This window comes from Colius striatus, chromosome 1 (assembly GCF_028858725.1).
Source record: "Colius striatus isolate bColStr4 chromosome 1, bColStr4.1.hap1, whole genome shotgun sequence".
In the NCBI taxonomy this organism is placed as follows: domain Eukaryota; kingdom Metazoa; phylum Chordata; class Aves; order Coliiformes; family Coliidae; genus Colius; species Colius striatus.
The window spans coordinates 137,522,299-137,541,616 of record NC_084759.1 but is presented as its reverse complement, the minus strand read 5'-3'; the positions used below and the strand labels follow the sequence as shown (position 1 = coordinate 137,541,616).

Genomic DNA, 19,318 nt, shown 5'->3' with positions numbered 1-19,318 from the left:
AGAAGAAAAATGTTCTCCATCATCAATGCATTAGAGGAATGTCTACACTTTAAATGATCTGACAAGTGTTACTCTGCCATATGGCCCGTAGCAAAGCAATTTGCAATTGCAGATGGACTTTTTCCAGCATTGGAAAAGTTCATCCAACTTTTTTCAGCTCCAATCAAGCATGGAAAAGCTCTCTTTGTATGATCTCTCCTGCTCCCTTTTTCACTCTTTTCTCAAATGAGGAGACTACTGTGAAAAGTGAAATAAATCAGTTCCTGTGATCTATGATCTCTGAGTTCTGATTTGGGATCATTAGTTTCAATACTTCTCCCCTGTGTGCCAAGATTTGCAGATCTGAAGAGGGTTTGTTTCAAATGACCTATTTTTTTCCACGAGGCTCTGAAGTGGCATCTGGATCTTTCTTCAGAAGTCTGTTTGGTTTGTAGTTGGAGTTGCACAAACGGGCAAGTGTTTTCATTATTTAAACAAACTTTGCAAATAGATACATAGACTTCTCTTGCAGCTTTTCACTGAAGTATTCTTTTTAATTGCTTATCTCTCAGAAATAGAGTTTTAAAAAATTGAGAAAAGAAGTGTTGTACTATTGATTGTAATAAAACAAAATGCAACTTAATTATAAAACAAGGTTTGCAACAATAAAAAATTGTACTAAAGGAGAAAGATTTGTACTCTATGGCTACAAGTTATTCTCTTTCCAAGAGAATTGGAGTGGTTCTTCTGAACAGCTGAGTGTAAGATGATTTCATGTATATGGGGATATTGCAGACAGCACACTGCAAACAGAAGCAGATTAGGTATAACCTGTATACTATTGCAGGTAAAAAACATGTACAGTCTCCTTTTAGGAGGTCAAGTAGCAAAAATAATCATTTTTTTTGTCATTAAGGATTGTTTCCATCAGGCCAGTGTGAAGGAATAAGTGGCTTGGTGTTACCATGAGGATCTTACCAAAATGATGGTTGACTCCTAAGCCATTGGCCTGCAAGTTCAGAGCTTCACTAGAGCTCTGTGCTTCAGCACTGATATCTTGTTGACTCTTTTGGTTTAATTTTGGATAGAGACTTTGTCTCTTACTCTAGATGAAAAAAAAAGAAGAGGAGGGGGGAGCCATGGGGAGAGTGAAGATCATTTCACTTGAAAGGAAAGATTTCAAAACAAGATACTCCAGAATTTAAACATACACTCTGAAACACCCAAGCCATTGAGTCAAATCTTTTCCAATGAAAAGTTTCAGTTTCAACATCTTAGAATTTTCCTGTTACTACTGTTTCATCACAAAGGTCCTTAAGCAATTCTATTTTGGCATATCTGCTTTTGTATTTATTATTGTTTTCTCTTGGATTCAGAACACTCAGTAAAGAAATCAACCATGACAGTGGAAACCAAATCCAGTATTGTCGATGACTCAAATCAGGAAGCAGAACCTACCCAGCTTTTGGATGATGAAACAAACAAAAATCTATCAGCTGAAGAGAAGACGTCCTGTTGCAATGGCTTGAAGGTTTGCTACCTTATCTATATCATCCAAATCACTACTGTCAGATTGCTTCATTCCTATTCCTCCTATCATTTCTGGAGGTACAGGGAAAGGTTGGATCTTATCTTTATCATAAAAATACAAATAAATTAAATTAAATTTAAAAAAAAATTACATATTTACTATCAAGTTTTTAATAGGCAGACTGATTTCAGTCATTGGAGACAGGCAACAATCTCCAGTGGAAGACTTCAAGCATCCTAAAATAGGTGGCTATAATACACTGTTGTCCAGAACTTGTTAGCACCTTCCATTCTTGTAGGACCAGAATACGGTGAAATAAATTGTACTATAGAACTTTTATCTAATCCAGGTCTGTAGGTCAAACAGTCCACTGATTTCCACAAGCATCCAAGCTTTCAGGGGCATACAAGAAGAATGGACAGAATGAAACAAGTAAACCAGTGAGAACTTTGCTTTCATGTTACAGCTTTAGTATTTACTGCTTCTGGTTGAGCTGCAATTACCACAAGGGCAAGATTTCTTTTGACAGTGGTGTGTTTGGGTATATGTTTTGACTGCTTCTTCAGCCAGCTTCATTTCAGATTAAATTCCATAGTCTCAGTGGAATTGCAGTTAGGGACACATTTCTCTCTATGAAAGGGTCTATAAAATTAAAAATTAATGGAAAAAATAGGTAACTGATTTATTCTCAAACATGCAAAATAGTTTAGCTCAACTATCAGCAAAAGTTGTTATTATTTCATATCACTCACATTTGCCCCTCATATTCACCTGCAGCAAAATAGAATCTGGTCTCTCTGAAAGATTCACAGGACTAACTTTGCTGCCATGTATGCAGGTAATGCTGCACAACAGTGGATCTATATCTAACTTTACAAAACTGAGTTCAATACACACAATAGCCTGGAAGTAATAAAAGAAAAACTGTTATTCTCCATCACCTTCCTATTAAATGTTTCATGATTTGCCTGAGGATGGCATCTTCAAACTCAAAATATCCAAGTCTTTTTTTGTTTGGTTTTTTATGCTTATCAACCGACTGGAATTTCAGCCAAACCCCTTAGAGCACTGCTGGCATACAGCAGGAAAGGTGGTTCTTACAGACTTTTTGCTAATTGAGCTCAGGAGATACAAAACGTGTCAGGACAAAGACCATATTTGTGAGATTTTTTTTTTCCTTCTTAGACATAAAGAGAATAAATATACCTATTTTCAAGTTTTACTTCCCCGATTGGTTTCATTACTTCTTGTAGATAGAATTGCAAAATCTAAACCTATATTTACTTTTGTTTGTTTACTCAATATTGTGTTGTATTGGAACTTTTACCCAGTGAGCAATAAGTCTATTTGTTTTTTAGACTATGTTGAAATAGTTGGATAATATTTAAACAAACTTAGTTTAACTTTTTATCAAATATACCTTTATTAGCAAAAGCCACAATGTGTATTGGTGGGAGCAACTGTAAAATTATAAAAATTATTAATCTTTCCCTTATGTGGTATATGGTATACAGCTGACATAGTCATGATCCACACATTTCAAAATATATCACCTGAGCAGAGATGAACTCAGTAAGTCTGTACCGCCTTTCACATACTGGGATGTCATAACAACTTGCATTAAGGCTTTATTTTGATGCCAGAGCTATCTGTATGTTTCAGTTATGAATTGGTCTAAAATAAGTGACATGTGACCCAAGTAGAAGATAATTGAGGCTCAGATTAATATTAGGTTGGACTAATAGCAGTAAATCTATCCTGATTAGGTATTTTTTCCTCTGGCAAATTCAACATTTCTGGAAAGCCTAGAAGTCACACCATTTTGACTGCCCAACCCTGGGCCTCAGTTTTTTGTTAAATTTAACTTGAGGATGTCAGTAAGGTAAGCAGTCCCCAGTAAGATGTTTGCAAAAATATAAGTTCCACAGTCTATAGGATTTCTGCTTTGGAAAAGCTCTGGCCAGCAGTTCAGGGAAAATCAGGCTGTCTGGTCATTAAGACAGCTACTGCAAACCTGAACCCTAAAGCAAGGAGCTGCTCTCAGTCTAGTACCTAGCACCAGCCCTCTCCAGCAAGGAAAACCAGAGCAGGAGCAGACATTGCAGAGACCACCTTCAGCATTAGGGTATGTGAAGATTCACATAGAATGTTGTCACTGTAATTTGAGTAACAAATCACCATGATAATGATTGCTCCACACAGTTTTAAACATATTTGATCTCTCTGTGAGCAGATTCCTTGCCTCTACCTCTCATTTTCTGTTTTAATTTTTCCTCAGGCATTTCTCGTTGCTTTATCATTCAGCTACTTGAGTAAAATATTGTCCGGTACAATTATGAAAAGTTCCATCACTCAGATTGAACGAAGGTTTGACCTACCATCATCTACTGTTGGTTTCGTCGATAGTAGCTTTGAAATGGGTAATTGATATTCCATAACACACAGAAAACTGTTCAGAGAAATATAAGGCACAGCATTTGGCATTAATTTTGGTTCATTACTTTCCAGGTAACTTGCTTGTGCTTGCATTTGTAAGCTACTTTGGAGCTAAACTTCATAGGCCCAGAGTCATAGCTATCGGATGCTTTACTATGGCTTTGGGAAGTTTTTTAACAGCAATGCCTCACTTCTTCATGGGATAGTAAGTACTAATAAAGATTAATTTGAGTAACTTAACATTGGGATTCAATAACACTTTCTGTTTTTTGAATGAAACTTGGTGCATGTTAAGTCTTGGATTTCCAAAGGCCCATAGAGTCTTGCAATGAATCACGCTTGGCACAGACATCACTGTTCATTATATTTGTTTGGAAAAATATGGCTCCTCTGCAGTAAAACTTCAACTTCTCTAAAAAATAAGAAAATCACAGTGCTTTATTTTTCAGTGAGACTTGTTCAGAAAACAGGTAAAGAACAAAATGATTTTACAAAATCATTAGATTTTCTTGTTGTAGAAGGAAACATGAATGAAAATCTTATGAAAACTCAAGTTTCAAACCAAATATATTCTTTAAAAATCTGAAACTGTGTTGCTATGCTGGTGCTATTGCTTTAATGAATGATATACTCTTCCTGAATGGCAAACTGGAAGAACACCTTATTGAGAAAATCAGTCTTAACCTAAGAATGTGTCATCATTGGTTGCTAATAGAGATGTCAGGATCACATAGGCAGGAAAGTCAAACCATAAGGAACCTCAGTAAAATCATGAGGAAGATAGAATCTACCTGTATGATTTCCAGAATAATGTTGTATCGTTTTGAATAGGATCTCAAAGCTCTGAATGAGTAACTTCATATTGAGTAACATCTCTACTGGACATATGACTTTATTTATAGTAACAGGTTACTCTCATATAAAAGTATGGATTTGAAGCCTACTTGGTGAAGGAATCAACTCACAAAGATGCTAATTAGAAGAAATCCTGCTGCTTCAAAGAAAAAAACCAGAGCCTTATTGTGTATAATGACGCATTTTTTTACTCATGTAGCAAACAGCTGCTCCTCACACAAAACAGCCACTTGGATTCATGCAGAGCCTGCAGATGGATCAGTGCTGATAGAACTGGTCCCAGGATTTTTCCTGTTCCAAATGCACATGGCTGATTAAACTGATTTTCTATGGCTGACTAAGCTGATTTTTACTCATATTCTTCAACCTCAGAGAATTACTGCATATCGTTTATATGTGATAATATTTCTAGCCATAGGTTTGTACGCAATGATAGCATATAGAGTAAGACATATCTTTCTGTTGTTCTCTTAAGTGTATTAGAACAATTTTAGTTATATTACTGTAATAAGAACAATGAGAAATGCTTTTTATCGTGACAATGGATCTTGCAATAGCATGAGACTTCTTTTTTCCACTAGTTAAGCCAAACAATGTGTGTTGTTCCTCTAGACTGGGAAGTTTCTCATGAACCGGGGCCTGATTTTTAATAAGGAAATTGTTCTGCACTATCTCTACTGATGAATGCTCTTTGCTTCATCCTGAAAAAATAAGCCTGCTTGGTCTAACAAAGCCAACCTAGTCCCTAGAAGCAGGGGAAAAAAAGGATCACGCTAAAGGATCTAAACAGCTTCGAGCACCCTTGATGCCTCACTGCAGCATTGTCCTGCTCCCTGTAAATAGAGCTAAAGAGTGTATTATTTCAGCCAACAACTTTACCCCTATACTAATACACAACAGCTCTTTCTAAAGCTATCGATAATTATGAGGCAGATACCACCTGAAGATAACTTCTCACGTCTCCCCTCTCTCACCACATCAAATACATATGTAAGATGAAAAGGAGGAATTAAATTCACATTCAAGGGATTCTTCTTTTTCTCCTTGACTGTGGGGTCAGCATAGGAAGCTCACTTGGACCTAACCCAACATTTTTAATCTGGAAGTTCAATCTCATCTCCATTACTTTCAAATGTCTTTGTGAATTTCCCAGCTTAAAATGTGTCTAGATAGATGATTGGCATTTTCACTTGTTCTTTGTTTTAGTGTTTTGATTTTCAAAAGTGTGCTTAAACAAGCTTCTTTTTTGCTCCTTCAGTAGCACTTTGTGTAATATTTAAACAAAGATACCCTTCTTATGGAAACAGCAGTTGAGTGGCTCCTGCCCTGCTGCACTGGTACTTCCCAACTGAACGCTGCTTCTAAACCAGCTATTGTGTGTTTTCAGTTATAAGTATGAGACAACATCACATACAGCTTCTTCAGCCAACTTAACTTCAAGCATAAATCCCTGTTCCCTACATCAAAATGTGAACAAAAGCTTGTTAGACGTCTCCCAATCAGGTAAGAAACTGTAAGTATAAGTACAAATACAGGAGCTAGTTTTATGTTTGCTTGCAAGTGGAGTAAATAATTGTCTCATGCAAGATACTCAGTTACATTTCTAGCTTCAGTTTCTATTTGGGAACATTATAAATGCTTAGATACACTCTGTGCATCTTATTTGGAGATCATCCATCAAACATGAACTGCAAGGATCCAGATCCACCGTTTACTATATTCACACTTCCAAATTTCGTTCTAAGACTGTTACCCAGGACATGGAGTTGGAAAGGTGAAAGAGAGAGCAAAAGGACATGAAACTACATGTAGTAAATGGGAAAGAAATTAAGATTTCTATGGTCTTGCTTACAACATGGCATACAACTGTTTTACATGTTACTTTGTATGGGATACAGATAGAGAAAGAGTTAAGAAACCATCTCAAACTTCTCATGTCAAAGATGTGTTATATGCAAGTCAATATATTTACTACAATGCTTTTTTTCCACACAGATATTTTCTTCTGATGGGTGATATTTATCTGAATTTTTAGAAACCAAATACAATAGAGGTGGAAAAAAGATTATTAAAAGGTACTAATGAGGTTGATAGCCTTTCATTAATCTTCTGTAAGGAGAATGCTGTTAATACCTGAAATGATAAACTATAACCACTTCATGAGCTGAATTTCCTGTGATTTGTGATGCTTTCCTATTCAACTGTTCTATTAGATATAAACTCTCATCTGCAGGCTGTGAGAAGGAACCATCATCATACATGTGGATATATATCTTACTGGGAAACTTGTTACGTGGAATTGGTGAGACACCAATAACACCATTGGGCATTGCTTATCTAGACGATTTTGCTAAAGAAGAGGATGTTCCTGTGTACGTAGGTAATCTCACCATGAAGGAAACTGAGAGATTCATAGTATAAGAGGTCAACCATCCCCTACAGAAGAAAACACTACGCTGTTAAAACGTACTAGCATCTGCCTCATTATGTTTTCAGGAATTCTGCACACGATAGCCATGTTGGGCCCAATGTTTGGATTCTTGTTGGGATCTTTATGTGCAAAACTATATGTGGATATTGGATTTGTGGATTTAGGTAAGTAAAAGAGAGGAAAAGTGGAAGTAGGATAATGCTTGTTCTTAACAGGTTCCTCTACACATTTGCATACATTTTTATGATATGAATGATATTAATATAATTTATACTTAATTTAAATTGAGTTGATTAATGTTATTTTCTATTTTATTGTAATTTGATTAAATTATTGGAAACTTTTAGAGCAAAGGCAGAATTAGAGAGGGAACAGGTTTTAGAATTGTGGTTTAGTATTAAAGGATTAAAATGCACGTTTAACTTTAAAATTTAGTACCAAGAACTGTCACGGACCCAAAATATTTTACTAAACTGTGATCTTAGTGAAAGGATTCTGCTATCATAGCAGTTCTACAGTTTTGGTGAATTACCTGTTCTCTCAGTCAAGCTTTTTACATTATTTACAATCTATGTAATGTTTGCAGTACATTATACACATTTGATTAGCCTTTCCTTATTCAGATGAAAACACACATATGGATTAACATCTACAAAATGACAGAGGGTGCAAAGCAATCCCTGTATGTGCTGGCATGGTCCTTCATCCCGTTCCCTTTCACTGGAAGAGGCAGGGACCATCTCTGAGATGGCCAGCATACCTCTCCACACACCAGACCAGCCTGAAGGGGAGTCAGGCACTATGAATTGCTGATGGCCTTTTCAGCAAAAGCCTCACTGTGGCATCACTAGTGGGTGATTTTGTTTTACTTGCCAGACAGAGAAGCTTTCTTCAAGATCCTGTTAGACAGATGTACTCCCTTTGTTAAATATACAACCTACTTGCAATACAAAGTTCAAAGTCATGGCTAATCTCACTGATGCCACAGAGACAGCCCATATACTTCATAACAACCTACACTATTCAGATGAGCAGAGGATGGTTTCAAGCAGAAAAGTAGTAGCCTTAAAAGGATCCCAGGCTTGGGGCCTTTCTGCTGTGTGTTTTGGTTTCTTAAATTTTGAATAAGGATCTCTGTGTTGCCAGGTATGCCTGTCAGCATAAGATGTAGAAAGGCAGATGGAATGTAACACAATTCATGCTATTCATCCTATGTCTTCACTGAATGAACAATCTCTCCTTAAATGATTATCATTGCCACTGAAAGTCAGATATTGTAAAATGTAGCTATTTCAGGAGATAAAGGCCAAGAAGGTTCAACTTCTTCATTCAGGTAACATGCATCTGTCTCCTTCAATTCTAGGAAGCATCACCATCACCCCACAAGATTCACGCTGGGTGGGGGCGTGGTGGCTTGGTTTTTTAGTAGGTGGAGTAACCAGTTTCCTAGCTGGTATTCCATTTTGCTTCTTGCCAAAGAGTTTGAAAAAGCCGAGGGAAACCAATAATGGAAAAACTTCACATGGTCTCTTGGAAAACACTGGCACCGCAAGGAAGACACTTCCTCCTGCAAAATCTAAGCCAAGGAAATGGTCAGCAGTACTGAAAGGCAAGTATTTTGCATGTTCTATAAATGTGAAAAACAACAGGCATAATGTACAGTGCAAATATTTCTGCAGAACATTTTGCCTCCCCTGCATTTCAGTCTAGACCACTTAGCTATCCCCAAGAACAGAGGGATTTGCTAAAGATTATTAAGAGTCAAAGAGCTTCTTCAAGACTGCTAAAAGAAATTTGAACAGCGAAAAAATGTTTCTGTATCAGACCTTAAAGAAAATACTAGAAGGTTCTTTTCTCATTATGGAAAGCCAAATTATTTATCTGATGATCACAGAGCTCATGGAGTCTGAAGCACATTGCTGCCTGGGGAAAATCTATTAGGCTTGAAGATCAGCCCCGCTGTGTGGTTGTTATGCTAAGAAAGGTGTGGAAAGGTGTGGGGAAGAGATGGCTTTGCATCATTAGTCAAATTCTCTTGTCTTCTTTCAAATTCCCATCTCTCCAAAGGCATCTCTCGCCTAGCCTTGAACCTGTGGCAATATTCATGTAAACTGAAAGAAGTCTTTGCTATGTGGAGCTTTTTGGTCTTCATGTGTAGATCTCATCAGAGCACTCATAAACCATACTTTTACTTTCTTTTAAACTTCTCTTCCTGTATGTCAGTCTCAGGTGTTTTTCAGGAATCTGATTTTGCTTTCAGATACTCAAGCCCAAAGGAAGATCAGTACAACTTGCACTTGGATAGCTCGGAAAATGACTTTGATCTAAGTTTTTGTAGATTACTGACCAGTAATTATGCCATGCAACTTTCAAAGCCAACTCATATATCACTTTCTTTCAGATTTCTATGCCTCCCTGAAAAAAGTATTGTGTAATCGGATGTACTTTACGTTTTTGTGTTGTGCACTGTTACAGTCCAGTGGCTTTATTGGTTTCTTGACTTACAAAGCAAAGTACATGGAACAGCAGTATGGACAATCTACGTCTAAAAGTAACTTGCTAATAGGTGAGTTACACTGTGCAATGATAGCTTATGCTATAAGCAGTGCATAGGGAGAAGTTCTGTCATGCTTCTTCAAGGACTGAATTCTTTGCAGAACAAGCTGAAGTAAATGGCAATCTCCTGCACTTGATTTGTATAAAGGCAGCATACAAACTAGTTTTGGTACCTATGGGACCAGAAAAAAACAATTATGTTATGTCATAAATTATATTAATTATAGATCATCATATCATATTTATCATAGCATAGCATAACATATATTGTTAATTATGGCAATGACACCCCAAATATGCAATGAATGTGGTGTGGGAGTTTTAAATGCTGCAATATCTGTCAAGTCCCTTGGAATGGAAGAGCATTTTGAGGGTTAAGCATTTTAAAATAGCATTTAAAATCCAAGGATTAGGCTAAACACAAAGCCCTCTAGAGTCGCCATAATACAACGTAAAGCTGTCAGAGATACCAAGCTATGGACAAAGTTTGACTCTTAAATCTAATGTGACTTTTTTACTTTGCAATTCCTCTTCTAATTATCTCTTTCAGGATTGACATCCTTACCTCCTGTATGTATTGGGATTTTCCTAGGAGGTCTTATAATGAAAAAGTACAAAATGGACATCCTTGTAGCAACCAAGTTTGCATTTACCTTGTCATTTTTTGCCTATGCCATCAGTCTCTTGCACTTTTTCGTTGGTTGTGAGAATTATATGGTAGCAGGAAAGACAGTATCCTATGAAGGGTGAGTATACAATGAAGAAGAGTATGTTTTTCTCCATGGCAGCAATAGTTCAAGAAATTAACTGTGGCATCAAGGATAAAAGAGGAGCATGCTTTTGTTATGCTTGAAAGTGAACACTACCGTGTGTCATCATTGTGATAGTTTAATTGGTGAGCAGAGTGTTAGCCTGCCAAAACACAACACTGATTAATGACTTATATACTAGCAAAATATACTAGCAAAATTGCATCATTATCAACAGAGGTTGGTTGGGGGTGGGGGTGGGAGAGGAGTGGGTATTGCTGTTTCACACAGTGCTATCTCTACACCAGAATCAATTTTCTATCAAAGTATATTCAGGCTCAGTAAAGAGCTGAAGCATATGTAACAGAGAGCATCAGTATTGTATCCTGCACAGAGACGGAAAGACTGCAACATGCTAGAATCTCACCCTGCAGTAAACCAAAATGAAGGTTTTATGCCTACGGAAGATGCTCTCTCCTCTCAAGACAGAACCAGAGTTTAAAAGTCACAGGCTGTTATTTTTACTTGGAGTGAGTAAAGATACCAGTAGAAGGGATGTATGCTAGTATCTTGCTGTTAAAGGGACCCAGAAACACAATAGCATACAGATTGTCACTGCCTCATGTCCAGTCTGCTCAGAGTACCTCCTGGCTAGTGTGTACCTGAAGTCTTACCCACAGTTCAATAATTAGTCACTACAGTTCATTTATCAAGACGTACTGATTCATAGCTGAATATATGGAACTGAACAGGCAGCATGTCAGGTTGTTATTTGTTGTCACCTGAGGACTGATTGTCTGATGCTTGTCCTGTACTCTGCAAAGTTCTCACTAAAAATGCAAATGGTGGACCAGGAAATACGCTTAGTAAACATTGAAATGAAAGAGGTGGCAAACACATAACCTTAATTAGCCCAGAAAGGAGAAGATGGGGGTAAACACCTTGCTCTGTTAGCCAAAGGTCATCTGGAAGTAAAAGGGAATACTACATTCTTCATATCCTCTGGGAAGATTTAGGTTATGCTTCAGGAGGGGAGTATTTTTAACTATGGAGATCAGGAAATCTTGTTTCTATAACTGGTGCACTTTTAACAAGGGCTAAAGATCTACTTGATAAGACTATGCTAAGATAAGACTGTAACTAGCGCTATATACAATTAGGGCATAGTCTATCTGACCTCTCAAAGCCTTTCAGCTATTCCTTTTTCTGTCTACATCTGTCAGCAAAAATCTGTAACAGCATTTTCACTTGTTTTAAAATTCTTTATAAACCAGTAATCACTTTACTATCAGTGCAAGTAAGCTGGAATCTCATGCAAAGAGATAAATACTGTAGAGACTCAGCTATGAAAATGTGTGTTCTGAGTGTATGAGGTGAGTTACAAGTCAAAAACACTGACACAGAAGGGACTACACTGACCTCAGTACAGAAATAAAAGTTCTTACACTGTCTGAACTTAACTTCCAAGCAAACCCATACTGAACCCTGAAAATGCTGTATTTTCTGAGTGCAATTCTGACTGCAAATGTGCCTCGGATGTGTGGGATCCTGTGTGTGGAGACAACGGAATCACGTACGCTTCAGCATGCCTAGCTGGGTGCACAGCTTCGGTGGGACGTGGAAAGAGTGTGGTAAGTCCCTGCTTCATATTCTGGGGAGGTTTTTTTTACTAGATTATTTTCAACATAACATCAGGGATTTAGTAGTGTACTGCATTTAAGGGAAACCAAAATTACTGGGGACCAGTCAGTAAAGTATTTATGATTTCTGGCTACAAACAGCAGAAGAGACAGATTTCTCTGAATTACTTCTCATTATGCAAAAAGCTCTAGATCCTTGCTTTAGATCTCAGCTTTCATCTTTTATAAATTGAAGTGAGGGAAAGAAAAAATTCAGAGTGGTTACATGTTGGCTGAAGCTTATCCATGGCTTGTCTTTCATAAATTTTATTCTGACTGCCCTGAGGATGTTAGTCAACGGTTAAAGTACACTACAATAGTGTAGTGTCTTCCGTGATACTGATCATTAAAGTGTAGGTATGAAGAATGATTTGAGGGGAGGCAGCTGTTTCCTCAACGTGAGACTCTGGGATGACAGGGTACTGCTTATTTTTCTGTCTGACTGATTTCTGCTCAACATAGAGTACTGGGGATAATGCACTGAATCCCAAAGAGGCAGCTCTAGACCATGGATATAAGCCTTCACTGAGCTTTGTCATTCCCATCTTTCTGATGTCAGATGACCATAGCAGAAGATATGTGGTCTAGAGCTTTATCTTGTACTCAGATGGAATTCTATCTCCAACAGTTTTTTCTCTGTGACTTTTTTCTCTCTAATATAGTCTACAGTCATCTTCTCCAAAAGACATTCTTTGTTTAAAATCTTAAGGTGGGAGGTAGTGATAAAAAACCTTTGTCAAAGCAGAACTACTTCCTCCCCACATAAGTTTGTCTCCGTAGAGGTTAAGGTTGATGGCTCACAGTTCCCTTTCCCTCAGTACATCCCCAAGCCACACAAGCCCTGGTTAAAAGCTATTGCTCCCAAGTTATCTGTACAACTACTGCTGACCTCTGGGCTCTGTATGAGCTGTGTCTTGACAGGTGGTGGCTGCTATTTACAGCTGTGAGGTACCTCTGGTGAATCATCATTAGCAGAGAGGTACTTGTGATCCAGGTTCTTTTCAGAGAGACAAGTCAGCTGAAAGGTGATGTCACCTAAAAGTTGCATCTCCCTGAGCCTCACTCTTCCCCTTTGACTGCCCTCCAGGGACACAAAGGGTAAGGCCAGCCTCAGAGGTCCTGCAGCTACTTCAAACATTTTCCAAAAAGAGGTGTTACGTCCACTGATGAAAACATGCTGGCATGGAATGTGTCTTCCAAGACTGGGCACTCTTTTCAGGAAGCTGCTGTCCATTTCCTCAAGAAAGGCAAATAAGATAGGAATGGGATGCTTAGAGAGGCTTCAAGCTCTGCCTGTATCTGAAGACAAGATTTGCCATTGCATGAGAAATATTCTACCAAATCTACTTTGTGTCTTCCAGGTCTTCCATAACTGCAGTTGTCTTGAAGTAAGCAGTTCATGGACAGGAAATAACTCTGCCACCTTGGGGCAATGTCCAAAAAGTGATGATTGTTCAACAAAGTTTATTTATTATACAGTAATACAAGTCATAAGTGGCTTTCTTTTTGCATTGGGAGGCACCCCAGCATATATGGTTATGTTTAGGTAAGTAAAACTAACTGTGTATGAATGGTTGAGGCTTTCCAATAAGAGGAACAAAGTTTTGCTTACATTTCTTTCTTTCCCTTAGGAAAATATACTCTCTCACAGTAAAATATGCTTTCTCTAATGAGTTTCATCATTTCCTATTTGTTTATAGCTGTTAGCATCAGGCCTTACTTTGCTGCTGTCAGTAAGTCGGTTCTAGTGTGTTGCTTCCAAGTACTACATGATGGCTTCTTTTAAGCCTCTCATGTGCCCAAGTTTTTAGGAGGAATTTCTCATTCTCTGCTTGGATATTTTGGCTGCATGGATTCTGAAAATCTGTTCAGGATTTCTGGATGTGGATTTGCACTAACAGATTGTGCTTGTCTGGAAATTCAGGGCATCTGAGGGCTCAGTCGAAGGCTCCTATGCTCATGTCTGTTGAGGTACATGTGGAAGTGTACCAGGATATGATTTATAACCATGTATACAAATTAGCATATACTTTTCAGTAAGCTGAAGAGAAAGCTTGATCCATGGAAAAATGCATTCATGATAAATGTAATGGTAGTCCTAAGGGCATTATGTCACCCTAAATGAGCATGGAACACAGAATGTAAACTCTCTTTCTTATCTTTGTGAGATACCTTTCTGAGTATTAATATTTATAAGGAGATGGCAGAGGCTGGATATACAACAGATTCAAGATCAGTGCCTGTTACTGTTGTTTGGAGGATGATTCCCCATGGAAAAGATGGCCATTTTGCTGGATGGCTTTGTGTAGATAAAGATGTGGTGTTATACAGAGAAATGTCATTCAAGAATAGAAATATCCCACACTAATGAAGCTACTTGCAACATTTTTGTCTTAATTCTGCTTAGTGAATGGACTTCCTGGGAAATACATGATGGAAAACAGTAATTTAATTCACTTTCTTCACACTACTTAGCATATTTTCACACATAAGAAGCACTCACCTTCCAATTATGGAATTTTAATAGGCATGTCTAACCCCTAGATAGGCATGTATTTCATACTTATCCCTCTTTATTTCAGATGTGTTCAACCAGAGTTGAAGTCTCTTGCAGTGGGTCTATACACACTCATTATAAGAATGCTAGGTAAGATAAATCATTCTAATTAAGATGTTTCTTTCATGGCTTTAAATGACACCAAGGCAATCACCAATTGTAAAACAAATGCATCTTTGAAATAGCTGTTAGATCCTTGATTGTTCCTGAGATCCTGGTTTTTTCTTCAAGGTCCAATATTCAGTTCAGTGGGAAACCAGTTAACACAATTCTGAAAATCTTTGACCTGCTGATTAAATGGTGCTGCAGTTTTGTAGCCTGCTGTTTGAAAAATGCGGAGAGTTTCTAACCAAAAAGAAAGTATTATCTTGAATTTTTAAAGATTCCAAGGTTCCAAATTTATAATTCAACCAATAGCTCACTGAGACACAAGACTGAAAAGACATGCTATAGTAGGACTTCATTCAACATTAATGCAACTGTGCTCATACCAGAGTATTTTCTACATGTTGAAACTTCAATTTCCCAGAAGATGACAGCTTAGATTTCAATTCCCTTTACGTATACTGCAATCTGCTTTTCAGACTTTTTTTTTATTTGAGTGTTGATAATGAGATGGTTGAGACACCTAGGCAGGCAAGAAAATATCTCTCTGTGTCCTTTTGTTCTCTTTTTCAATGGAACAGGAAGACCTGCACATCAGAAATGTAGAGAAATGTGAAGAGTCAAGCCACATGGGTTTGCTATGAAATCTGAAAAATCAACAGCTGCCTACAAATGCCTACAGTCAGAGCTAGGTTAGGCTTATAGTGTCTACTCAGGATTGTGATGGGACATTTTGAGACGGGAAGTCATATCCACACTTTGTCCTGGCAGTATTTCTCCCCAGAGGGAGCATAGGGAGCATTTCTCCCCAGCTCTCAGGACAAGTAATGCCAATGGAATTCTTGGAGCTCTTTAGACCACAAGAAATTTTAAAAAATAAAATTAAAAAGACATTATGAAAAAAGAAGTATCCTCTTTCTATAGGCTTCTGCTTCAGCACAATGAGCCAGCACGTTCCTGCGATTACATGAAGTGGTAAAGCTAGTCAGTGATGAAATCCTAGCATTTATCTTCAGTGACTTGGAGATCAAATCTGATGTATTCCCGTCTTCCTTCTTTAACAAAAATCTAAAATGAGCTTTTGTCCCAATATATGCTGACTACAGCACTGATGATTGTAATACACAGGTATTTACAGGCAGATTTCTGAGTTCAGACTCTCACAAGAGTCCTAAGGTGGAACAGGCATGTTGTTAAAAATAAGTTATTTATTCCCTATATAAGAATGCAGGATACTCCCTTAGGAACAATGCTTGCATGAAACACACGGAAACCTGAATTCCTCTGAAGTTAATACTCACCTTTACTTCAGTAAAGCTAAGATTTTTTCCCATATCTTACATGTTTTGCAGTAAAGCTTGAGTTCTTATCTGGCCAAGTCACACTAAGGATTTCAGTTGCTCTACCCTCATAGACATTTGTGAGAAGCATATTCAGTTCCTCTAATCATGTATACCTGGTGCTTCAGATAGATAGGAAATCAATATGGGTCATTTAAAAGCTATGCATAGAAGAAGGAACCTATGCATCAGTTCAGTGCTCCCAATGCACAACCAGTCCAGCTCTCCCTTGCAGGAGCTTAGTATGGAGCAGAAGCCAGTGGTGGCTCTCAGAGCCAGACTTGGAGAAGTGAATGAGCATGACTACAAGCCTGTTCAAACCCATCAGATCCCATTTCCCGTGGACTGATGATCCCCATGGCACAAGGGCATTCCAGTTCACTCCCCACACTGCAATTCATGTATTGCCATTATTGCAACATATAAATTGCCCCTACAAAGTCTAGAGCTGATTTCTAAAAGTATGTCTTTTCCTGTGATATCTTGTAGTGTTTTGCTTGTTTCCTTGCAGCTGGGATTCCAGCCCCAGTTTATTTTGGTGCACTGATCGACAGGACATGCTTGCAATGGGGAAGCACAAGCTGTGGGCAACGAGGAGCTTGCAGGTTATACGACTCCAATGCATACAGGTAAGGCAAATTAGGGCACAAAAAGCTTCATACATTTCCTCTCTACAGATAGACACATTTTGTTCTGTTATATCGTTGTGTGTAAGGCCACTGATGATAAAATACAGCCAGATACTAAGTCTGAGACTTAGATTTAGGTCACTTCAGAAGTCCTGAAATTGAGAAATCTTAAGATCATAAACTGTTAGGTTTTTCATCAGTTTTTATGTGGTACAAAAATAATTTAATATCAATGACAGACATTTATGGAATATATGATGTATTTTTACTGTCCTTTGAGACGAATGAAAAGACCTAGGTTTGTATCATTTACCATCAAGAGGAGTATTACCCAAATTTACCTTATTTACAGGTAGTGTATTCATACTAGCAAGATATTAACTTTGTGCATTGACCTAGAGACAAAAATAAAAGACAGAAAATCATACTGAGCAGATAAAAGTATTGGTTAAACAGAAACACTGTCAATCTCCAGGAGTTCTGTCTCAGAGATTTTTTTCAGTTTCACCTAAACCTTGGCCACTCCTGATGTGTTTTTGGTTTTGGTTTCAGCTGTCTTAGTTACAGGGCTGTGTTTTGGATTTGTGGGGATAATAGTATTGATAACACAGAGATGTTTTGGTTACTTCCCAGCAGTGCTTGTGCAATATCAAGGCCTTTTCTGCTTCTTCCCCTGCCTGGCCAGCAAATTGGCCAGGGTGCGCAAGCAGCTGGGAGGGAGCATGACCAGGACAGTCGACCCCAGCTAGCCAAAGGGCTATTCCATACCATAGAACATCATGCCCAGTGTGTAACCTGGAGAGAGTAGGTGGGGAAGGGGGGATCACAGCTGAGGCATCAGTCAGCAGGTAGTGAGCAACTGCATTGTGCATCACATCATGGTTTTATCTGTCTGCTTTTTTTCTCTTTCTTTTTTGGTTATATCCCTTTCCATTGCAATTATTATTATATGCTGCTGTTGTAATTGTTACAATATTTTATTTAGTTTTACTTATTACACTGTTCTTTTCTCAACCTACAGGTTTTACTTTTTTTTCCTTTCAATTCTCCCCCCCTTCCCACTGAGGGTGACGGGAGTGGTAAGCAAGTGGCCGCATCCTTCATAGTTGGTGGCTGAGGTTAAACTGTGACAACGTACAATTGCTCACTCTGGCAATCTCAATACATTTCTAGCCCTAAAATGTCTAAGGCTTTAAAGTGATCCAAAAATCTCTGGACACAAAGGGAAGATGATGGTACTTTTGCTTTGCAACTGCCTGAATAAAAAATTCCATAAAAATAATATTATCAATTTTATAACAGAGTCTTTTGCAAGCAAAAATGTCCAGTTTCTGTTTCCATTCACAAAGAATGAGTTTTAATACTTTCTCCTAAGCTTTTTTTGGCATATATGTAATCCTTAAAAGCTGTTAAAGTGATTTATTTCAGTGGTCAAAAAGTTCAATGCCTGGCTCTATCTTCTATGCTTTGTCCTACAGGTATGTATACCTTGGTGTATCAGCGGTGTTAAGAGGTCCTTCCTACTTGATTGCAATTATTTTTTATATGTTGATGAAGAAACACTTTCAGAAAAACAACTCTAAGCCCATAGAGAATGGAGAAAAAGAAGATGCTTCTGAAGATAATTGCAAGATCAAAGAACATTTGCCAGGTTCTTCTGATGCAGAGAATGAATCGTGTATTTAGAAAGCCACTTAGACCAATGTCTCATGAATCAGGACAGCTTCTTTTAGAAACAACTTTCACAATGTTATTAACAACTAAATAACAAATAACACTGTCTAGAAGGTAAAACTAATAGAAAACCTGTGATCAACAACAGTAAAAACTAACGTACAAGTATGAAAGTACCTCATGTGTACCTGATTATCAGCAACAGACAGAACAACTTACATGAACTGAATCAAATTCTCAACAGAAAAAGGAAAGTCTCCTTTGCCATTTCCAATAGAGACAGTCTGCAATTTTTAAAGAGGTCAAAGAAAACTACTAGCTGAACAGTCATACGACAAAAGCCCACAAAATCTGATGTAAATCCATGCAGTAAACTGACACAGGAATAGTATGCTCAAGGCTAACAGTAACTTTCTGATATTATCAAATTCAGTCAGAACTCACAGTAAAACCAAAGCCTTTAAGCAAAACATATCCACTTTAACTAAAAGAATCACTGAAACAATTTTCCATTTCAAAATTGACAAAAGCAGTATTTTTCAAAGAAACATTTTATCTTAGTTGAGCTGAAAAGTTTACACCTACTTAAAATTACAAAAAGGTTGCCATAAAAGAAACAGTTGTTTTTAAAATTCTCAAAGGTGTAGCATTTTATTAAAAGCTTTTTTAAAATTGACTGTGAAACATAAGAAATCTTCTGAATTTTGTAGTGATATTTTATCTGTAAGCAAAACCCATCCAGCATATGCTGGTGGCTTTATTGCTATGCCGCATACTTTCCAGCAGAGGACACTCAA

At 37.7% G+C, this 19,318-nt stretch overlaps 1 protein-coding gene across 1 annotated transcript; it reads left to right on the top strand.

The window, feature by feature from the left end:
• Nucleotides 1–1,378: 1,378 nt before the first annotated feature.
• On the top strand, nt 1,379–18,533 carry LOC104561548 (solute carrier organic anion transporter family member 1B1). The gene is made up of 14 exons (XM_062012165.1): nt 1,379–1,510; nt 3,789–3,930; nt 4,019–4,151; nt 6,189–6,304; nt 7,035–7,181; nt 7,298–7,396; nt 8,596–8,841; nt 9,634–9,798; nt 10,339–10,534; nt 12,006–12,168; nt 13,578–13,762; nt 14,799–14,863; nt 16,730–16,847; nt 18,326–18,533. The coding sequence occupies exons 1-14, from the start codon at nt 1,379–1,381 to the stop codon at nt 18,531–18,533; spliced, it is 2,115 nt and encodes a 704-aa protein (XP_061868149.1).
• The last annotated feature ends 785 nt before the right edge of the window (nt 18,534–19,318 follow it).

Coding starts and splice junctions, on each gene's coding strand:
- LOC104561548 (XM_062012165.1), top strand. CDS start 1,379: ATGACAGTGGAAACCAAATCCAGTATTGTCGATGACTCAAATCAGGAA. Junction 1,511..3,788: donor CCTGTTGCAATGGCTTGAAG/GTTTGCTACCTT, acceptor ATTTTTCCTCAG/GCATTTCTCGTTGCTTTATC. Junction 7,182..7,297: donor GGATGTTCCTGTGTACGTAG/GTAATCTCACCA, acceptor TTATGTTTTCAG/GAATTCTGCACACGATAGCC.